The sequence below is a fragment of the Lepidochelys kempii genome, chromosome 5 (assembly GCF_965140265.1).
Source record: "Lepidochelys kempii isolate rLepKem1 chromosome 5, rLepKem1.hap2, whole genome shotgun sequence".
In the NCBI taxonomy this organism is placed as follows: domain Eukaryota; kingdom Metazoa; phylum Chordata; order Testudines; family Cheloniidae; genus Lepidochelys; species Lepidochelys kempii.
In genome coordinates, this window is record NC_133260.1 from 109,496,391 (window position 1) to 109,516,256 (window position 19,866).

Sequence of the window (19,866 nt, forward strand, 5' to 3'; positions counted from 1 at the left end):
TGTAGATAAAGGTGATTTTGCTAAAATTAAAGATAATAAAATTAAAGAACATCTTAACTGTTTCTAAAGTTAAGATAAACCCCTTCTATAACTTATAATAAAATTCATAATTAACTTCGAAAACCAATATGGTTTGCTTCATTTGACAAAGTGCTTTAATTGATAAGCAATTTGTTTTAGCTCACAGCATTTCCAAATACATCTTTAAATGCTTCCAATGGTTGTACTTTTGTGTGTTCATATTCCCAAGGTGTGTGTCATAAATGAAAACCATTATTTTACAAGTCAGTGGTACTTCAGTTTTAAACTCAAGCAACATTATAGTACTTTTGAAGGGATAAACATGGATCATTATGTCCCAGAATAATTTAGACCATTTGATCCAAAACGTAATAACTCAAAAAAAATTTTTTTTTCAAGGCAGTTTGATAGGTCTCTCTGTTAATGATTAATTTAGGCAGGTACATAATGTGTCTGTCAGATTATATACTACTTTTTGGATGAAACAAAGGGCCTGTCCCTTCTACCTGGGTAGCCAGTGAAGATCCCATTTTCTTGAATAGTGGTTTTGTCCATCTCTGTCTTTAGCCAAAATTCCATCTTCTATTATTGTGAACTCTACAGATGCCTGAATTTTAGTTTGACAAGCAGTTTGAAAGCTTTCAAATGAGAGGCACCAAATACACATTGCTACCACATGATGCTTCAGTAAGTTCACATCAATGTTTCCATTTTAAATTAAAGCTCCCTCTATAGTTGCAAAGATGTTTCAGTTCTGGAAATCAACCTCTTGATAGTACCAAAAATAAAGCCACTTTTAAAACTAGTGACTAATTAGACAATTTCAGAATGAATGGTGCTGCTGTGGGATAGGCTGTTAGCTCAAACCTCTCCCTCCCTTTCTCCTCACATAATTCCTATTTATTAAAGCTTTGAGGCATCATACTAGCACTTTTGTTTCCAAAAATAACATTCCAAATGTCAGGTTTCAGAGTAGCAGTCGTGTTAGTCTTAGTATAATCTAGTTTTGTAGCATGTTTTTTTACATTGTTGACCCATTAACATTTTTTGTACTCATCTGAAAATCATAACATTTATAACTTTGGACACTGACTGCTGAAAGCAAAATTCTGATTGAGTGGTTGTACTTTTTGACTGAGTCTACAGTTTGGCAGGGCCTTTTCACTGACATTACAGCATCAATACCTATGGAATGATCATCTAAACTTTCTCTCTCATAACCCACTACAGCCTTTACATAAGTGAAAGGGTTAAATAGGAAGAGGGCAAAAGTTTATAGACCTCTTTCCACTCATTTAAAAATACTAAAGATTTTAGCTGGAAAGGCAGTGAAAGCAGGTGGCCATCTCTCTCCCCAGAATGAAAAATTCTGAAGTCCACCTGCTAATGTTTTCAGTTTACATCAACTGAATTGGAAGCACAGAATGCCTTGTTTGTGGGATACCTTTTCAGAATTTAAAGCAGCTCAGCCACTTCTGAAGAGCTGTGAGCTAGGCTGAAAGGAATGGGAGGAAAGGAGAGTTCTCCTTTGAAGTTCAGCTGCTTGAGAAACCAAGTCCCCTCTGCTGCTTCCCTCCCCCAGCATGGCTTCCAAGCAGCTGGGCCAATTTGAAAATTACTTTCACATGAAAGTGAAACTTCACAGCAACCTAAGAAACTTAGCAGCCAGGCTTGGGGAGGAAGGACACAATGGGCATTTTTTCAGTATGCTTCTTAGACAGCTGAAACATAAATATCCTTCTTCCTCCTCACAGCTGAGACAGGTCCAATTCGAACCAATGATTCAAGGGTGAAAGGATGCAAATCCTGTTAATAATATCCTGGAACATCAGAAAGAAATACCATATTTCAGGAAGGAATGCTATTTTCCAAAGTACAAATTCAGTCCTGCTGGAAGGAAAGCTAAAGCTGCCACAATAAAAAACCTTTAAAGACCGACCTGAACACTGGAATGAGCCAAAACAATGTCTTTTTGCCCATAATTTTCTGTAATCTCTTTGAAATTAATTCTGATGTGTGATGGAATAAACTGGTTCTTGTTCACATCCCAGTTTTCTATTCTGCTTCACGCTTCAATCAAGTCAAAAAATGTTTTGGACACAATCTTTTGCTGTGGAAATCAGTGGGTTAGCACAAATTTCACTACTATGACTTCAGTACAGAATCAGCCAAGGAAGAAGGAAGACCTTATTTAGACACCAATATGAACGATCTCACATTTACATAGCATCTTTCATCTAGCTAGAAACCAAAGCCCTTTACAAAGCTTACTGATGGTACAAATGCTTCAAAGTAATCATTTTACCCATCTCTTGGGGTGAAATGTGGCAACTGTTTAACAATAGACTGCAACAATGCATACTAGTTTAGAGCAGAAAGAAGAGAATAATATTTCAAAGGAAAACGCAGGATGGAAACATAGGAAGGCAGAATGTAATTTCCCCAAGTTACAATATGATCAGGTGTCTAGAGTGCCTTACTCCACCAAAAAGGGTCGGGGGAACTGTAATTACCGCATATGGGCAGGACTTACTATGTCTAAGTCTCATCTTAAATAATGCACCTTCAGCAGCATAAAGGCCTTTAATATCACATCCATTCATTCTGTATAGCTCAGAGGAAAGAGTGCCATCCACTGAATCACCAATATCACTTCCTGCTATATCAAAGCTTTCCCTAGTAGTCCCCTATCCTATTGCTGATTCTGGCTGACTGTGATTAGCTCTTTGTATCTGAGATCACAGCTTGTGGTGATATGGCCACAGGCCACAGCTCTTCAATAAGCAAAATATATAGTTGGAAAAGTAATGAACCAGTGAAAGACGAGGAGTGTCTGACTGATTTAAACCTGACTGGTTTTTGTTTTGTTTTCTTTTTTGAGGGAGAAGAATGGAAGCGGGACAGAAGGCATCTGTTTTAAAGTTTTTACCAGGATAAACTTCGATGTTAGAAAAAGAATTCTAAAATCTTATTGAACTAGTGATTTTATTTCTTTATTAACCATGGATATAGTTATCAGGCTCCATGATATCAAATGAAGAAAGGAACCACAGGTTTGACAAAACACTTAGTAAGAGGATTCTTTGACACATGCATCAGGCACTTACCATTACTTCCCTGATTCAGAGCAGAAGCACTACTTCTACTGCTCTTTTTATCTGCTTTCCCCAACCTCCACCTCTCAAACAACAAATCAGCTTTTCAAAGAAAACAATGAAAATGAATTCAATTATATTTTCAAACTTAGGCCCCTAATGGTTTGTCTACACTGCAATTAAAAACCTGCGGCTGCTCCATGCCTGCTGACTTGGGCTCACAGGGCTCAGGCTGAGGAGCTATTTAATTGCAGCGTAGACATCTGGGCTTTGGCTGGAGTGCACTAGGATCCTGTGAGGTTGGAGGTTCCTACAGCTCGGGCTCCAGCCTGAGCTGGAATGTCTTCACCACAATTAAACCACCCTGCAGCCTGCACCTCGCAAGCCGGCACGGGGCAGCAGGCACGGGCCAGCCATGGGTGTCTAACTGCACTGTATACACACCCCAAGTCTTTATTTAGGAGCCTAAAAAATGAATTAATTTTCAAGGGCTGACCACCCAATAGCGCCCAGCAATGTCAACTTTATTTCAGGTGCCAAATGAACAGAATAACCAACATTCTAACGTATGACCTCACCAGAGGACTATAGGTCAGAATATTGTCACGGTTTATTATGCTTCTATGCAAAGCATTAGTTTGTTCAATGTTAGTATTCTGTTCAACCTAAGAGGCTTTGGTTATCTGTATGGATGACCAGCTTCGAGTCCTTGAAATACTAATATTCTTAAGAGCTATTTTTGGTACTGATTTCCAGCTAATTCTGATGTTTAAAGTTTTTAATTTACAAATAACTTTAAAAGTAGCACAAGTATGGCATAATTAATACAGTCCTCTTAACGTCTGCCTTCAAGAAAAATGAGAAGGTTACTCACCTTGTGCAGTAACTGAGGTTCTTTGAGATGGTTGTCCCATGGGTGCTCCACTTCAAGTGCTTTGGTGCCCTCTGCTTGTAATCGGAGATTTGTAGGAGCATCTCGCGCTGCTCAGAGCTGTTACCTCACGTTCGCAGCCAACCGTCCCCCCAGTTTCTTCTCTACCCCAGAGGATCAGCGTTACATTCCAAAGTAGAGGGGAGGACGGGGGTAGTGGAGCACCCACAGGGACAACCATCTCAAAGAACCTCAGTTACTGCACAAGATGAGTAACCTCTTCTTCTCTGAGGAGTGTCCCTGTGGCTGCTCCACTTTAGGTGACTATTGAGCAGGGCACCTTAGTGGAGGGGAGGCTTCGGAGTTGGTTCAGGGATGGTAGATAGCATCATGAGTCCAAACTGAGTGTCTGTAGCTGATTGCTATTATAACATGTAGTGTTTAGTAAAGATATGGACAGATGCCCAGGTAGCTGCTTTGCAAATGTCCATGATGTGTACATTATTGAGAAAGGCCACCAATGTTGATAACGCTCTGGTGGAGTGTGTGCAAACTCCTAGCGGAGCTGGTAGATGGCTGTTTTGGTAACACAAATGGATACAGCCCGATATCCATTTAGATAGTCTCTGTTTCAAAATGGTTTGACCCTTGGAATGTTCTGTGATAGAGAGAAATAGTCAAGATTATTTTCTGAACTTTTTGCCCTTTCTAGGTAGAAAACTAGTGCTATGGAAATGTCTAGCATGTGAAATGAGGCCTTCCTGCGGTCGACATGCTGTTTTGGGGAAAATACAAGTAAGTATATGGGTTGATTTAGATGAAAAGGAGAGGCTACCTGGGGTATGAATTTGGCATGTGGCCGTAAGATCATTTTATCTTTGAAAAATGTGACATAAGGTGGATGTGCCATTAGGGCACCTAATTCTCCCACCCTTCTTGCCAAAGTGATAGCAATGAGGAAGGCCACCTTCATGAATAAGTAACAGAGAACAGGTTGCTAGGGGTTCAAACTGTTTCCCCATAAGACTGCAGAGAACAAGATTAAGATCCCACATAGGAGTTGGGTCTTTTAGTGTGGGATGTGTGTTTTCTATGCCTTTTAGAAAGTGTTTAGTGGTTGGGTGAGCAAAGATAGTGACTCTGTCCACCTTGTTGTGGAATGAGGTGATGGTGTACTCTGATGGAGCAGTTGGATAACCCCAATTTTTTAAGGCCCAGTATATAGTCTAGGATCCTGGGTAATGGTCCAACTGTGAAGAAATATGTTTATCATGGCACCAAATGCAGAATTGTGTCCACTTCTGTGTGTGTTTTCTGTGTGCTTTGTCTGCAACTGTTCAATAGTATGTCTTTCACCTCTTCAGAAGAGTCTTTGTTGACACCCATTAGCCATGGAGTAACCCGTCCTTGAGTTGGAGAAGGGCTAGGTTGGGGTGATGGATGCGTCCTGAGTCAGAAAGTGAGGTATCATTGAAAGGATTTGAAGTGGTTTCACTGCCATCTGTCTCAGGTCTGGGAACCAAGTTTGTCTGGGCCATGTGGGTGTGATGAGAATAACCCTGGATTTGTCCTGCCTGATCTTGTGATGACCCGACTCAAAAGTGGAATCAGAGGGAATGCATACATTAGCGGCGCTTCCTATTTTATGAGGAAAGCGTTGCCCAAGGAGTGGCATCCATGTACAGCTCTGGAGCAGTATTGTGGGCACTTTGCGTTCTGAGCTGTTGCAAATAGATCTATAATGGAGAACCCCCATAGGTTGAATATGACTGTGAGAGTTGCATGATCCACCTTCCACTCATGAATTTGTGAGAAGTCTCTGCTCAGCTGGTCCACTGTTGTGTTCTGACATCCTGGCAAGTAAGATGCCGAAACGTCTATGTTGTTGGTGATGCATCAGTTCCAGAGGCGTATTGCCTCTGTGCACAGAGGATATGATCGTGCTCCCCATTAGCGGTTTATATAAAACATGAATGCTATATTGTCTGTAAGAATCTTGATGGTCATGTTTTGGATTAAAGGAAGAAAGTGCTTGTATGCATTTCTGACAGCCCTTAATTCCAGTATGTTTATGTGCAGGTTGGATTCCGATGGAGAGCAGCGACCCTGGATTGTGTTTTCGCGTAAATGAGCTCCCCATCCCACAAGGGAGGTGTCCATAGTGATCACTGTAGTAAGAGCTTTCTGTTGAAAGGGGACACCTGAGCAGACGTTTTGTGATTGTGTCCACCATGTGAGCGAGTCCTTTACCCTGCGGGGCATAGTGAGACATCTGTTGAGAGACTGTTTGTGTGCTATGTAGACAGTGCAAAGCCAGGCCTGTAAGCATCTCATGTGTAGCCTGGCATACTTTATGATGAACGTCAATGCAGCCATGCGCGCCAGAAGTTGTAAGCATGTTCTGGTGGATGTTTGTGGACTGTGCATGATCGTTGTAATCAAATTGATTAGGGTGAGAAAGCGGCGTTGGGGTAACCTTGCTGTTGCGGTGAGGCAACTGAGATAGGCGACTATAAAATTCCAGTTGTTGGACAGGAACCTTGTGGACTTCTGCGCATTTATCTGTAGCCTGAAATCTGTAAAGAGGGTTATCATGGTTTGTGTGGTGTTTAGTGCTGCCCATTGTGTTGGTGCCCTTAAAAGACAGTTATCTAGGTATAGAAAAATCATCACCCCCTGTCTGCGGAGGTGAGCTGCAACGATGGCAAGAACCTTGGAAAAGACCTTTGGGGCAGTTGACAGGCTGAAAGGGAGTACTCTGTACTGGAAATGTCGGTGCCCCAGGGTGAATTGCAGGAATCGTCTGTGCACTGGATGAATGGTAACATGAAAGTAAGCGTCTTGGAGATCGAGGACCGAGAGCCAGTCTCCTTTCTCTAATGCCAGAATTATTGTGGATAGAGTCACCATTTTGAAATGTTGCTTTCTCACAAATCTGTTGAGTTTTCGTAAATCCAGGATGGGTCTCCATCCGCTGGTCTTTTTCTGAGTGAGAAAATAATGAGAATAAATCCCTCTCCCTGTGTTGAGCTGGTACTGGTTCCATGGCACCTAATAGTAAGAGGTGGTTTATTTCCTGTTGTAAAAGGGGCTCGTGAGAGGGGATCCTGAAGAGGGACGGAGAAGGGGTGGGGTAACACTTCTGGATAATTTCCAGAACCCATTTGTCTGTAGTGATGGTGTTCCAGACTGGGTAGTATGGTGACAGATGGTCTCCAAATGGGCTAGAGATCAGGTTTAGTTCTGGGATCAAAGAATGTGGAGGTCTCATGCCCTCAACCAAAGCTTGAAAATTATTGTCTGGAAGTAGATGGTTGAGATGTGGAAGGCTGGTCTTGGCATCTTTCCTGTCTTTGTTTACAGCATTGGTCATACCGTCTTTGAGGCTGGGTGTATGTGGCAGCTCGAAATTGATGGTTGTAAAATCAGCCCTGTTTCTTTTTGTTCGCAGGAACATAGATACCCAGGGTTTTTAAGGTGGCCCTAGAATCCTCCAGGGTATCTAAAGACACATCTCTGTTTTCCTCAGAAAATTTCTGACCCTCGAAGGGTAAAGTCCTTGCTGTGGCCTGGACCTCTCTAGGGAACCCAGAGAGGTGGAGGCAGGATGCCCAATGTATGATCACGGACGTAGCGGTGGAGCAGGCTGCCATGTCTGCAGAGTTGAGAGAGGCCAGTAGGGCCATCCTGGCGATGCGAGACCCTTCGGAGATGTTAGCCTTATACTGTTCCTTTTTGTCACCTGATAAAAGTTGACATTTTAGTGAATAGGTTGTGCGTGTATTTGGCTAGTAAGGCTGAATAATTAGTTATGCGAAATTGGAGTGTAGCTGAGGAATACACTTTCCATCCAAAAAGGTTTAGCCTTTGCCAGTCCTTATCGAAAGGGGCGGTTTCAGCCCCTTTTGCTAGCACATAATAATTCTTGTCAGATCTCTTACACGAAGGTGGGGCTGTGGCAGGTGTCTGCCAGATTATTTTTGCAGGGTCCATTAATGGCAGCATTAATAGGCAGTGCAATTTTTGCTGATGGAGATGCCTGGAGGATGTCTGTAAGCTTGTGGAGGGTCTCTGGTACCTCTGCTAAGGAAATGTCCAGGGATTCAGCTACCCTTTTGAACAGATCCTGGAAGGATTTGAAATTGTCCCCTAAGTGTGCGGAGGGGTGGGGGGTGGGGGGCAGGGTTGGCATTATTGTTTGGTCTGGCAATAAAGACGAAATGCGGGTCAGTGGCAGGTGTGTCCTCGGGTTCCTCTATCTCCTCCTCCTGCGTCTCTGAGGGAGCTGGGACAGGTGGTAAAGCGAATTGCGTTGTTCTAGAACTTGGTAGATAGTGGGGGTCTGAGGCTCTGGGCCCTATCCGGATCCCAGTATGCTAGTTGGGTTGAAAAGTCATAGGAGGTGGTACCCATGGTTGAGCCTGCCTGCCTCACATATCAGCAGATGTTTGATGCTGAGAGGACTCTGGCTTAGGGGAGAAGTGGCGAGGGGTGTATACCCCTGCCTCAGAAGATACTTGTTTTGAGAAAGGAGGAAGATAAAGCCGTATTCGTTTCCCTCTTCTTGTTGTCTTTTGAAGCTGGAGACCCACCTGGGAGATGGGGGCGGGGGGCTGGGAGAGGGGGAATTGAGGAGAGAGAGAGAGAGAACAGCTAACAGAATTTTTTTTTTTTTTAAGGTTTTAAGTAAACTATAAAATACAGGGTAAATAACAGGGACAATAATACAGGGACAGTCCTTGAAGAAAAAGCATCTGACCAACTCAATAATCTGGTCCTCCGCACTCCAAAACCACCTATTGTCATTAGAATTAGTGTGCATGTGGTTATTCAGAAACAGAAGAGTTATAAGGATCGCTAAGTCAAGCAAAAGAATTCAAGGTTAGATTAGTGTGAAATGCAAAGAAATCTCAAGGAAATAAGTAGAAAAGCTACAGTTAGCTTATAATTTTAAGAGCTGAAGCAAGGGATGCAGCACAGGTGTTGCATTTGGTCTCTGGTGGTGGGGTGCTGACTGTCTTCTTATTTTGGCAACAAGTCTGAAAAAGCAGCTTGCCTGCAATCTCCAAGGAAAAGAAGATGCTGCAATGACTAAGGCTGTTATGAGAGGGATGAAGAGATATCAATGAGAGCTGAGTGAATCCTGCAGACCAACCTAAAGAAGCACTTGAAAAAATGACCCCACCTGGGTGAATGCCGGCTAAGAGGAATACATCTTTCATAAAGATACTTTTTAAAATTAACATAACTGACTACTTGAAGAAAAGCATTAAAAGAAAAGATAATGTGCACCAGACAACAAATTGTGCTAGAAGATGGAATAATCATGAACTAACTTATGATGGAACAAACATATTGAAAGAATATTTTCCCTTTGCTTAGACCGTAGATTTGAGTTTTCCAATCGACAAACACCAATTTGTAATTCTCAGGACTAACTCTGAAGCATGGAGCAGAAATCTCTTGTTCAATTACTTTCTTGTGGCTAGCAGAAGTGATGTCTAATCAACAGAGCTCTACTTAATACCTGAATTATAATGAACGCAAGCATACGGTCATATCTGCACAGTGCATCGTTTCCAACCCTTCAGTGCATTGCAATGTAGAAGGAGAGAGCAATTAAGAAGAAAGAGGAAAAAAACCTTAGTGGCCCTTCTGAACTTGCAGCCATAGCTGTTATCTCAGAATACAAGAGAGCATACTGCTGTACCTTAGTATTTGAACAAAACATCAGTCTTTTATTTCTTTCATCTGTCTACCAACCTTTCACTGTGCATATGGAAATGACAGGTGAGCCCTTGTGAAGTATCAAATATCAACATTTCATAAGGAATGCTAAATATTTTTAAATTAATGTTTCTATTTACTGTTTGCCCAGACAACAAGGCTGGCCATACTGTATATAGGTTATCAGTCTCATTATGATTTTACTTGTGGCCAAATTTTTTAAAAATTATTTTTAATCTAGAATTTTGATGTGATTAAATGTACATGATTAGGGTTTGTTTGTTTGTAAATCTAGCCTGGAAATTATTTGAATAATCTGGGTTCAGGCTAGTTGTTCTATTTCCCCCTCTATCTTTCTTTGATTAAAAAGATTTCTCTGTGTGAGAGATTAAAAAGAAAGTTGCATTATGCTACCTCTGGGGAAATAACCCAAATTCTCCTCAGTGCCTTGATGAATCTGGCTAAGCAGATTTTTTGGCAGATTATGTATTTTCTGCCCAATTTGTCAGATACCTAAAAAAGTGATGTGATGAAAAGAAAGCATCTGACAACAATTTTGGGAACTCATGATAACTGGAGAGGGAATAATAAGAAAAGATCAAGAGCGACTGTCCAATCTATTTCCAAGTTTGTGGTGTTTTAGAGGCAGATATATGCATAATTAGATCACACTATGACATTTACCATTTCCCTTAGTCCTCATCATTACCACCACAAGGAACGTTCAGAGAACAAGGTTTAGCAAATCAAATCTGACTACTCTCCTTTCTCCCCAAGAAGCTGCTAGCTAAATGATCTGATGTATAATTTGACAGAAAATTAAATATTCTAATAAAAATCCTGAACTTTGTAAGAGGTCACACTTTGCCTTATTATTATGGTTGCTTATTTCAGTGTCTCAGTTTTATTTACGCTTCCATTCAGAAAAGCATTTAAGTATCTTAGATACAAAAACTATTTCTTACCGCAATTGCCTAACGGGATTATTTTAATTTCTGTGTTTATTTCCATGAAGAGGATAATAAGTTTTTTACAATATTCTAATATGCAGAATTTGTTACAACTGCAAATTATACTTTCAAAAATAATGCCATCAATTCCCTTTAGTAATACTGTATGTTACTTATTTAAATAAAAATATTTACTACTCATTTTGAAGTTTATGTTGGGATAAACAAAAAAAGATACCTGGTGAGATAGGTGGGGCTCTGATTATTTTTCATAAGTAAATTTGTGAAGATGCAGGGTGTAAAACAAATTTACTCCTTATGCTTTAGACCATGTCATAAAAGGGACTGGATGGTTTCAATCATAATTTTTAAATAAAGTTGTGTTTTTGAAATTACCTGGAAGACAAAATGCTTCAAAGATAGAGTAGGATGTTAACTATATGAAATAAATATAGACCACATTTCTAGAAAAAATAAAATAAAGGGTTTAGCAGGTAATACAGTAATAATTTAGAAATCGAAAAGACCTCTTAGATGATCTAGTCTACTATCCTCCATTCAAGGACTGTGTATAATTGCTTTCTACAGTTTAATTTTCAGAGCTTTATGCAGCTTTCTAAGGGTAGATTTACCTATATTTGGATGGGGGTAGAGAAGGCAGAAAACTGGGGGGAGAGGATGGGGGAGAGAGAGGAATAAGAGTAAGGGAGAGACAAATGGACAGAATGTTGCCTGAATACATTTTCTAATAATTTTCTATTTTTGCAGTACACACACACAAAATACCATAATTATTTTCTATTTTATTCTGTCCAGGTACAGGCGATTGCCTTAAAATACTGATTTCCAACTCTGGCCCTGACTGTTGCATTGGTAAACTTAATTACAAGGATTTATAGTTCTTTGATTACATTTCTGGTGTGTCTGAAAAATAGGTAAAGCCCTCATTATTTGACTAATCAAAACAGTATTTAATAGATTATCTGATTAAACATATGACTGCAAATATTTGTAATGATAAGATACTTAATTATTGAGACAAAAAGCATTTTGGATCAGAGTTATATCATTTGTGTATTGATGATAGCATAAGAAAATATGTGATGTACATTAAAAAGTAGTGGATTAAAATTGCAAAGTGGGGAAAGAATAGCAAAACTGCAATTAAGTATTTTGAATATATTTATTCCTTATTTACAGAATAGTTTTAATTATGTAAATGTAGTATTCTTTATATACTTCATCATTGAGAATGATTATCTGAGTCACCGTTTATACAACAAAAATGCAGGGATTTTATCTGCTGATCTAAATTTCTTTTCTTTTCTTGTATATTTTTCAGTTTAAAATTTTCAATTACCATGCATTGTTAAATAAAATATTAATCTCCTAAATAAAAACTGATATCCCCCAAGGGGACAAGTAAAATCCCCCAAGTGGACAACAATATTACACAAAATTCATTTGGATAAATTCAACTTTTTCTTCATTTCCCTAAGTAATGGGAATTAAAACAATCAAACAAAAACACACAGGAAAAAAAAGGAACATAAACACAAGTTATCCTCTTTTTAAAAGAAAAGCAAATCTAATGAAATGAACAATGTCCCTCTTAATTTGTCAAAGGCAAGTGTTCGTCAAAAAAGCTCAAATACTGATATATAAGAATTTACAAGTTATTTTCAGGAGTTCACTGTTTACAACTAACAACAAAAAGCAGGTGCTGAAAGCCATTTGCCACTGGGTGATGAAACAACACACAATACAGTAAAAAGAAAAGGAGTACTTGTGGCACCGTAGAGACTAACCAATTTATTTGAGCATGAGCTTTCATGAGCTACAGCTCACTTCATTGGATGCATACTGTGGAAAGTGTAGAAGATCTTTTTATATACACAAAGCATGAAAAAATACCTCCCCCCACCCCACTCTCCTGCTGGTAATAGCTTATCTAAAGTGACCACTCTCCTTACAATGTGTATGATAATCAAGGTGGGCCATTTCCAGCACAAATCCAGGGTTTAATAAGAACGTCTGGGGGGGGTAGGAAAAAATAAGGGGAAATAGGTTACCTTGCATAATGACTAAGCCACTCCCAGTCTCTATTCAAGCCTAAGTTAATTGTATCCAATTTGCAAATGAATTCCAATTCAGCAGTCTCTCGTTGGAGTCTGGATATTAAGTTTTTTTGTTGTAATATCGCAACTTTCATGTCTGTAATCGTGTGACCAGAGAGATTGAAGTGTTCTCCGATTGGTTTATGACTGTTATAATTCTTGACATCTGATTTGTGTCGATTTATTCTTTTACGTAGAGACTGTCCAGTTTGACCAATGTACATGGCAGAGGGGCATTGCTGGCACATGATGGCATATATCACATTGGTGGATGTGCAGGTGAACGATCCTCTGATAGTGTGGCTTATGTTATTAGGTCCTGTGATGGTGTCCCCTGAATAGATATGTGGGCACAGTTGGCAACAGGCTTTGTTGCAAGGATAGGTTCCTGGGTTAGTGGTTCTGTTGTGTGGTATGTGGTTGCTGGTGAGTATTTGCTTCAGGTTGGGGGGCTGTCTGTAGGCAAGGACTGGCCTGTCTCCCAAGATTTGTGAGAGTGTTGGGTCATCCTTCAGGATAGGTTGTAGATCCTTAATAATGTGTTGGAGGGGTTTTAGTTGGGGGCTGAAGGTGACGGCTAGTGGCGTTCTATTATTTTCTTTGTTAGACCTGTCCTGTAGTAGGTGACTTCTGGGAACTCTTGTGGCTCTATCCATCTGTTTCTTCACTTCCGCAGGTGGGTATCGTAGTTGTAAGAATGCTTGATAGAGATCTTGTAGGTGTTTGTCTCTGTCTGAGGGGTTGGAGCAAATGCGGTTGTATCGCAGAGCTTGGCTGTAGACAATGGATCGTGTGGTGTGGTCAGAGTGAAAGCTGGAGGCATGTAGGTAGGCATAGCGGTCAGTAGGTTTCCGGTATAGGGTGGTGTTTATGTGACCATCGTTTATTAGCACTGTAGTGTCCAGAAAGTGGATCTCTTGTGTGGACTGGACCAGGCTGAGGTTTATGGTGGGATGGAAATTGTTGAAATCATGGTGGAATTCCTCAAGGGCTTCTTTTCCATGGGTCCACATGATGATCAACATAGCGCAAGCAAAGTAGGGGTGTTAGGGGACGAGACCTGAGGAAGCGTTGTTCTAAGTCAGCCATAAAAATGTTGGCATACTGTAGGGCCATGCGGGTACCCATAACAGTGCCGCTGATTTGAAGGTATACATTGTCCCCAAATGTAAAATAGTTATGGGTAAGGACAAAGTCACGAAGTTCAGCCACCAGGTTAGCCGTGACATTATCGGGGATAGTGTTCTTGACGGCTTGTAGTCCATCTTTGTGTGGAATGTCAGTGTAGAGAGCTTCTACATCCAAAGTGGCCAGGATGGTGTTATCAGGAAAATCACCAATGGATTGTAGTTTCCTCAGGAAGTCAGTGGTGTGACTTGATTATCATACACATTGTAGGGAGAGTGATCACTTTAGATAAGCTATTAGCAGCAGAAGAGTGGGGTGGGAGGAGGTATTTTTTCATGCTTTGTGTGTATAAAAAGATCTTCTACACTTTCCACAGTACGCATCTGATGAAGTGAGCTGTAGCTCACGAAAACTTATGCTCATATAAATTTGTTAGTCTCTAAGATGCCACAAGTACTCCTTTTCTTTTTGCGAATACAGACTAACACGGCTGTTACTCTGAAACACAATACAGGAGTTAACCTAAATGATCACATTAAAATGCTTATAAAGGACAAGAGGTTAGATGGATGGTCAAGGCATCACAAAGAACAATAGACCAAGCTACTCAACACCAGGTGCTAAAATATTTTCTCTTCCAGCCCTTCCCAGAGTAAATAAAGAGAAAATATCTCTACCCCATCCACACAGTATTGATGTCCAATGATACTGGCATATCACTGTACACTGTTTAAAGAATTAATTAACAGGAAAGCCTGACAGCATTAATCAAATTACTAAAGTCACCGCCCATTAAATTTATGATAATATAAGCATCAACATTTAGCAGAGACTACACAATATTTATCAGAACTATGGTAATCTATCCAGTATGTAGCTCAATGACTGGAGAAATATTAAATAGCTAGCATGGAAAACAACATATCATCTGTGTAATACAGCTATATTATGTAATACAGAAAGACATGAAATTGCTGGGCTGTGCTGAAAAACTGAACAAAAATCCTTTAATTCTATATTAATCATTTGTAAGAACATATGGAAAAATGAAACCACATCCCGTTTGGTATTTTAAATAAAAACAATCAAAGGTAATCCTTTAAAATTAGGGTTCAGATTAGTCTCCGCAAAGGATGCAGTTCAATTGAAACATCTGGTAGTGTTATGTTGCGAGACAGATCTTTTTTAACTTTGGAAATGAGATTAGTAGATCCGTTATGTGTAAGTGTCCAAGTAATTTCTAATTATTTTATCTGGGTCACAGATAATCTGCTTTTACTAGCCTCCCACCATGACATCAGAGGATCCTGCTGAAGCGATTATCCTGTTACCTTCCACCAACCATGGGAAGATGGAATTTTCCTTGTGTGTGTGTGTGTGTGTTTGTTTTTATATATATAAATAAAATATATAAAAATGAATGAAAGAGAAGTGGCCGAATGCTTCAGGCAGATGGCTGCCAACTGTCAGAGTTGTGCTCTGGCAATCTTGGACTAATGCTGTTCTAACTTTCATTAGGAGCTGAAAAAACAGCTCCTGCCTAACTCCAGGATTTTGAGAAAGGATAACAGGGAGGAGGCAGCAAGCCATCTCTTTCCCCATCCATCTCCCTCCTTCAGGTGTTCAATAATGACACTCACGTGCACCTGAAGATCAAATACAATATTTTGTAATGGCTTGTAACTTTCTCTTATGACTAGAGCTGGTCATTTTTTAAAATTTTTGTATAAATACATCTAATTTTGTAAAACCAATTTTCTTAATTGTGAAATGTTTACTGCTTTTTCAACAAGTTCTAGTTAAGATAATATTTAGCTCAACCCACAATGAAGAGCAGTATAAAGAGGTGCCACCTCATTCATCTGCCCATTGTATTCATTCAGAGTTTCTCTTCTCAGTGTATTGACAAAAATACATGTTCAGTTGTTTTTATTCCTGTTAGCCTTGTAGAACTGGCATAGCTAAGAGAGCTATGAATTATATTCCATTTGTGCCTCATTAACAAGACTGCTTATTAAGTTCCAATCACTTACACCTTGCAAACCTATTAAAGAGAATGCAGTTGCACCGAATCACTGTGGGTGTAATCTATAAAGACAATGAAGTTGCAGGGGTTTAGTTTGAGGGCCTGATTCTTTATTTCTGGTGATAAACAAGAAGGTAAGAATCCTGCTACATTACAGATCCCATGATGAGTCTGCAGGGTTGGCAGTAAAAATTAATTGAATCTTATTTAGATGAAGTTAAAATTAATCATTTCAGCATACTTGCATTATCCCTTCTCAACAACGAACACGAACTATCGGCTTTGTTTTCTATAAAGTTATAGGACGATGATTGAGCTTTTTTTTAGCAGATTGTATTATGCAGTGGTGCTAGTTTGTTTGGATTATGGAGCAGGTTAGAATTATTTAAGTTTGTAACTCAGTTTTCTTTGTAAACCTGATTTCAGCATCCCTTCTAAAAAAAGGGAAAGAAGAGTGAAACTTTAGTTTGCTGAACTCATCTAGTCACAATTTGCACAGAGGATCCAGCACAAGCATTGGAAAAAGGGCAGGAATTCTGCCTGTTCTGCTTCACCACTCTCCAAAGGCCTCTGCTCTAGCCAATCCCACTTACACCCACTCCTGTGCATCTCTGTAAATCACAAGAGAGCTTTCCAGGGGGCAGATGCTAATGTAGCATAAATACCTTAAACTGTGACTTCCCGTAATTTCAGATGTTTGGGTTTCTTTTAAATTTAGCCTCAGCTCTGAATTTCCTGGCTTAATGATTGTCTCTTGCTAACTACAACTCCTATCAGGACTTTTACCCTTAATTTATTAAAACAGCTCTTTAAAAATAAATTTGTGTTTTATCGATTTCATATCAAATTTGCTCCGTTTACAAGTATTCATTATTCTACAACACTGCCCAATAGCATGCGAGGCACTCCACAGTACAGCTTAGAACACACCAACTCTTTGCTCAAAAGACCTTACAATCTGATTTCACGCAGTGGAATGAAGGGGGCAAACTAAACAACAAAGTGGACTTGGGTATGAAAGAACAAGGTACAGCAAAAAGGAAATTTTCCAACTGTAATGAACAGGAACACAAAATATCTGCTAATAATAAGAAACCAAGCTTCTGCAAACTTAACAATAGAAAACTTCAAAATATATGCTTTTATTAAACATTTAATAAAAGCTTCTTCTACCCAGAATGTATAATTAACTCATAGCCTCAAAGTGTAATTGAGGCCAAAATACTGTAAAATTTTAAAAAGGGTAACACATTTGCATACCTTTTATTGCATTATAGATCCAGAGTTACACTACATAGGAAAAAATTAATGATATAAACTCTTAACAGGGCAAAAGCCATTCACTAACTGATGGAAATAAGGAAAATATTTCCCCTATGGGTTGGTTATTCCATAACTGTTCCACTACGGAAAACTCAAGGGTTTCTTACACTTTCCCCTCCTACAGAGTACTGCCAGACAAAGATGGACTACTAATACAACAGTCCCTCTGTTCATATATTTTTATTGATTTTATATGTGGTCCACATTGCCTGACAGTATGCAAATATATAATTGAGTTACAATACACTGATAAAACTATCTGAAAAATCGAACAACGAAATACTCACATTGAAAATACCCATGAGTTGAGTGTAAAAGAGTCCACTTATTCCACCTAACATTATTATGCCCATGAAGGTCGATATTCTTAGCAAGGCAAGTTCATGTCTAAATACAAAGAGATCCTATGAACAAAGGGAAACAGAAAAGACTGTTTAGTTTTCAAAAATTACATGAAGAAAATGATTCCTGAACAAAGCAATAACATTAGATAAGATGTGATTCATTTATGATAAAAAGAAGATAGACATTTATGACTAAAGCAATGCATTTATATGAGCTTGGTGGTATTTTTTCAATGCATAAATGCTAAAAACTCAAAACCTATAAAATATGTGTTTTCTATTTATACATTCAGACATACAAAAAGGTGTGCTAGATTTTCAAAAAACTCAATCCACTATTTAAGGTTTGGTAGTATAGTAAGCCCTGCTAGTTTATTCCTGGCTTTTCCACAGCAAAGCATGCCACATGCTATTCTGTACACACTTGTCTTCACAAGGAAACTCTCTCTGCTATAAGGCTTCCGTATCTTGGCTCTAGCCATAGTCTATTACATTATTTTAATAACACTTCTTAAAAAAAATAACACTTAGAGCTTGACTCAAAGATGGCACTGTAATAAAATAAAAATATAGAGTTAGGGCTGTCAAGCAATTAAAAAAATAATCATGATTAATTGTGCTGTTAAACAATAATAGAATACCATTTATTTCAGGGTGGATAAAAAAATAAACAGATTTTTTTATTTAAATCAAATTTTTTTGATAAAATGCTTTTTGAAGAAAAAACCAATCTAAAGATAGTTTTAATTAAGATACATTATAGCTCAAAGATATCTCATCATGAAATAGGGACTATAAATTCTAATTCTATAGTATGAGACAATATATTCATGTAATGTTTAAGAAAAATTTTGTAAACGAGTTCCAATAGTTCATGGATTAGGGACTCAATTTTATGGGGTTCCAGAGGCTTCTGTACAGATTATTTAGGTTAATTTTTCTATGTACCCAATGGGACTCAGTGCTCAGTCTAGAAGATACCATCAGAGATGCTTAATTTTGCAGTTCTCAAACTGTGGATTTGTGACTCCAGAGATAACATGCTTGTTAACAGCAAAAATGTTTTTAAATAAATAAATAAAATACAGGGGTGAGAAGTAACCAACCTCAACCCTATTGTCCCTCTGCAAATTTGTGTACACAGAGTCAATCCCTTACCTCTCTCTAAAAGTGCAAAGTTTCAAAAAGTTTAATGAATAGAAGATCGTTGGGGGCGGAATAGATCTGGACAAGGAGAAGAAGTCTGGAGATAAATGTGAGAAGGGAGGGATAGGCAGTAGAAACAAAAGTGAAACTCTTTGAGCAGCAGATTCCAGAAGACTTGAGGTCTTTCTGAGTGTAGTCTTCATTGATTTGAGATCTACCATACCATTCTCTCACTAGAAGGGAAAACCTGTAATGGCAGCAGGCCATAAAAGAGACCCAGTCTGGGAATATTTTAATGAAGTTCCTCTACCTGTTGATAAGACAGATGTGCGTGCAAAATGCAAACAGTGCAACAAAGAAATGCAAGGCCTGGTTGCCTGAATGAAACAACATCATGAGAAGTGTTCCTTTTCAGGAGGAAGCTGCGTTGAAGATGATGAAAGGAACATGTCTGAACATGCAGGATCTTCAGGTTGTTAAACTTTTTTTATTTCATACTTCTTTCTTAATGACTGCCTGTCTTCCTTCTGAACTATTCTTGAATTCTCATTGAGCAAAAAATATAGTTGTTACTCTACAGTACTATCATTTTAGATGAAGTTGTGATAAAAAATAAATAGATGAAATAGGCAGATCTTCCTTTTACAATTTCACCTTTAAAGTAGTACTGTCAGTGAATGGAATGAGTAATACTAAATTAGCAGTATAGTAATAATAATTAAATAACTGCATTGACTTATTTTGTTTAGGAGAATCTCAACATACAGGATTCTGAAGACTATCCACCTTCAAGATCACCATCATTTTCTATAGTTTCAGAGTTATCTGCCAATGATAGTGTTTCAGTCACATCATGTATGTCACATAGCTACAGTATATATCGCCTGTAGCAAAAAGAAAAAAAAATCTCCATCATCCAGAAACAACCATAGATAAATTTGTGATAAGAACTAGCAGATTACAGAAAGAGGTAATTGATGAAAAAATTGCCTGGTTTATTTATGCAACAAACTCCCCTTTCTGTACGATTGAGAACCCACACTTCATTAACATGGTTCAATTATTAAGAACAGGATACAGTCCACCCAGCAGAGCAGATGTCACAGACAAATGGATAA

The 19,866-nt window shown here is 38.9% G+C and overlaps 1 protein-coding gene across 6 annotated transcripts in view; it reads right to left on the bottom strand.

Annotated features, from left to right (window-relative positions):
* ZDHHC21 (zDHHC palmitoyltransferase 21) overlaps window positions 1-19,866 on the bottom strand; it is a 65,642-nt gene that overhangs the window by 13,101 nt on the left and 32,675 nt on the right. For 5 of the 6 annotated variants that reach the window (XM_073345422.1, XM_073345425.1, XM_073345419.1 and 2 more), the window contains one exon: window positions 17,546-17,662. In XM_073345422.1, the coding sequence (XP_073201523.1) occupies window positions 17,546-17,662 (117 nt within the window). Of the gene's footprint in view, window positions 1-17,332; window positions 17,663-19,866 lie in introns of those variants that run through there. The other variant, XM_073345423.1, reaches the window with a different exon arrangement.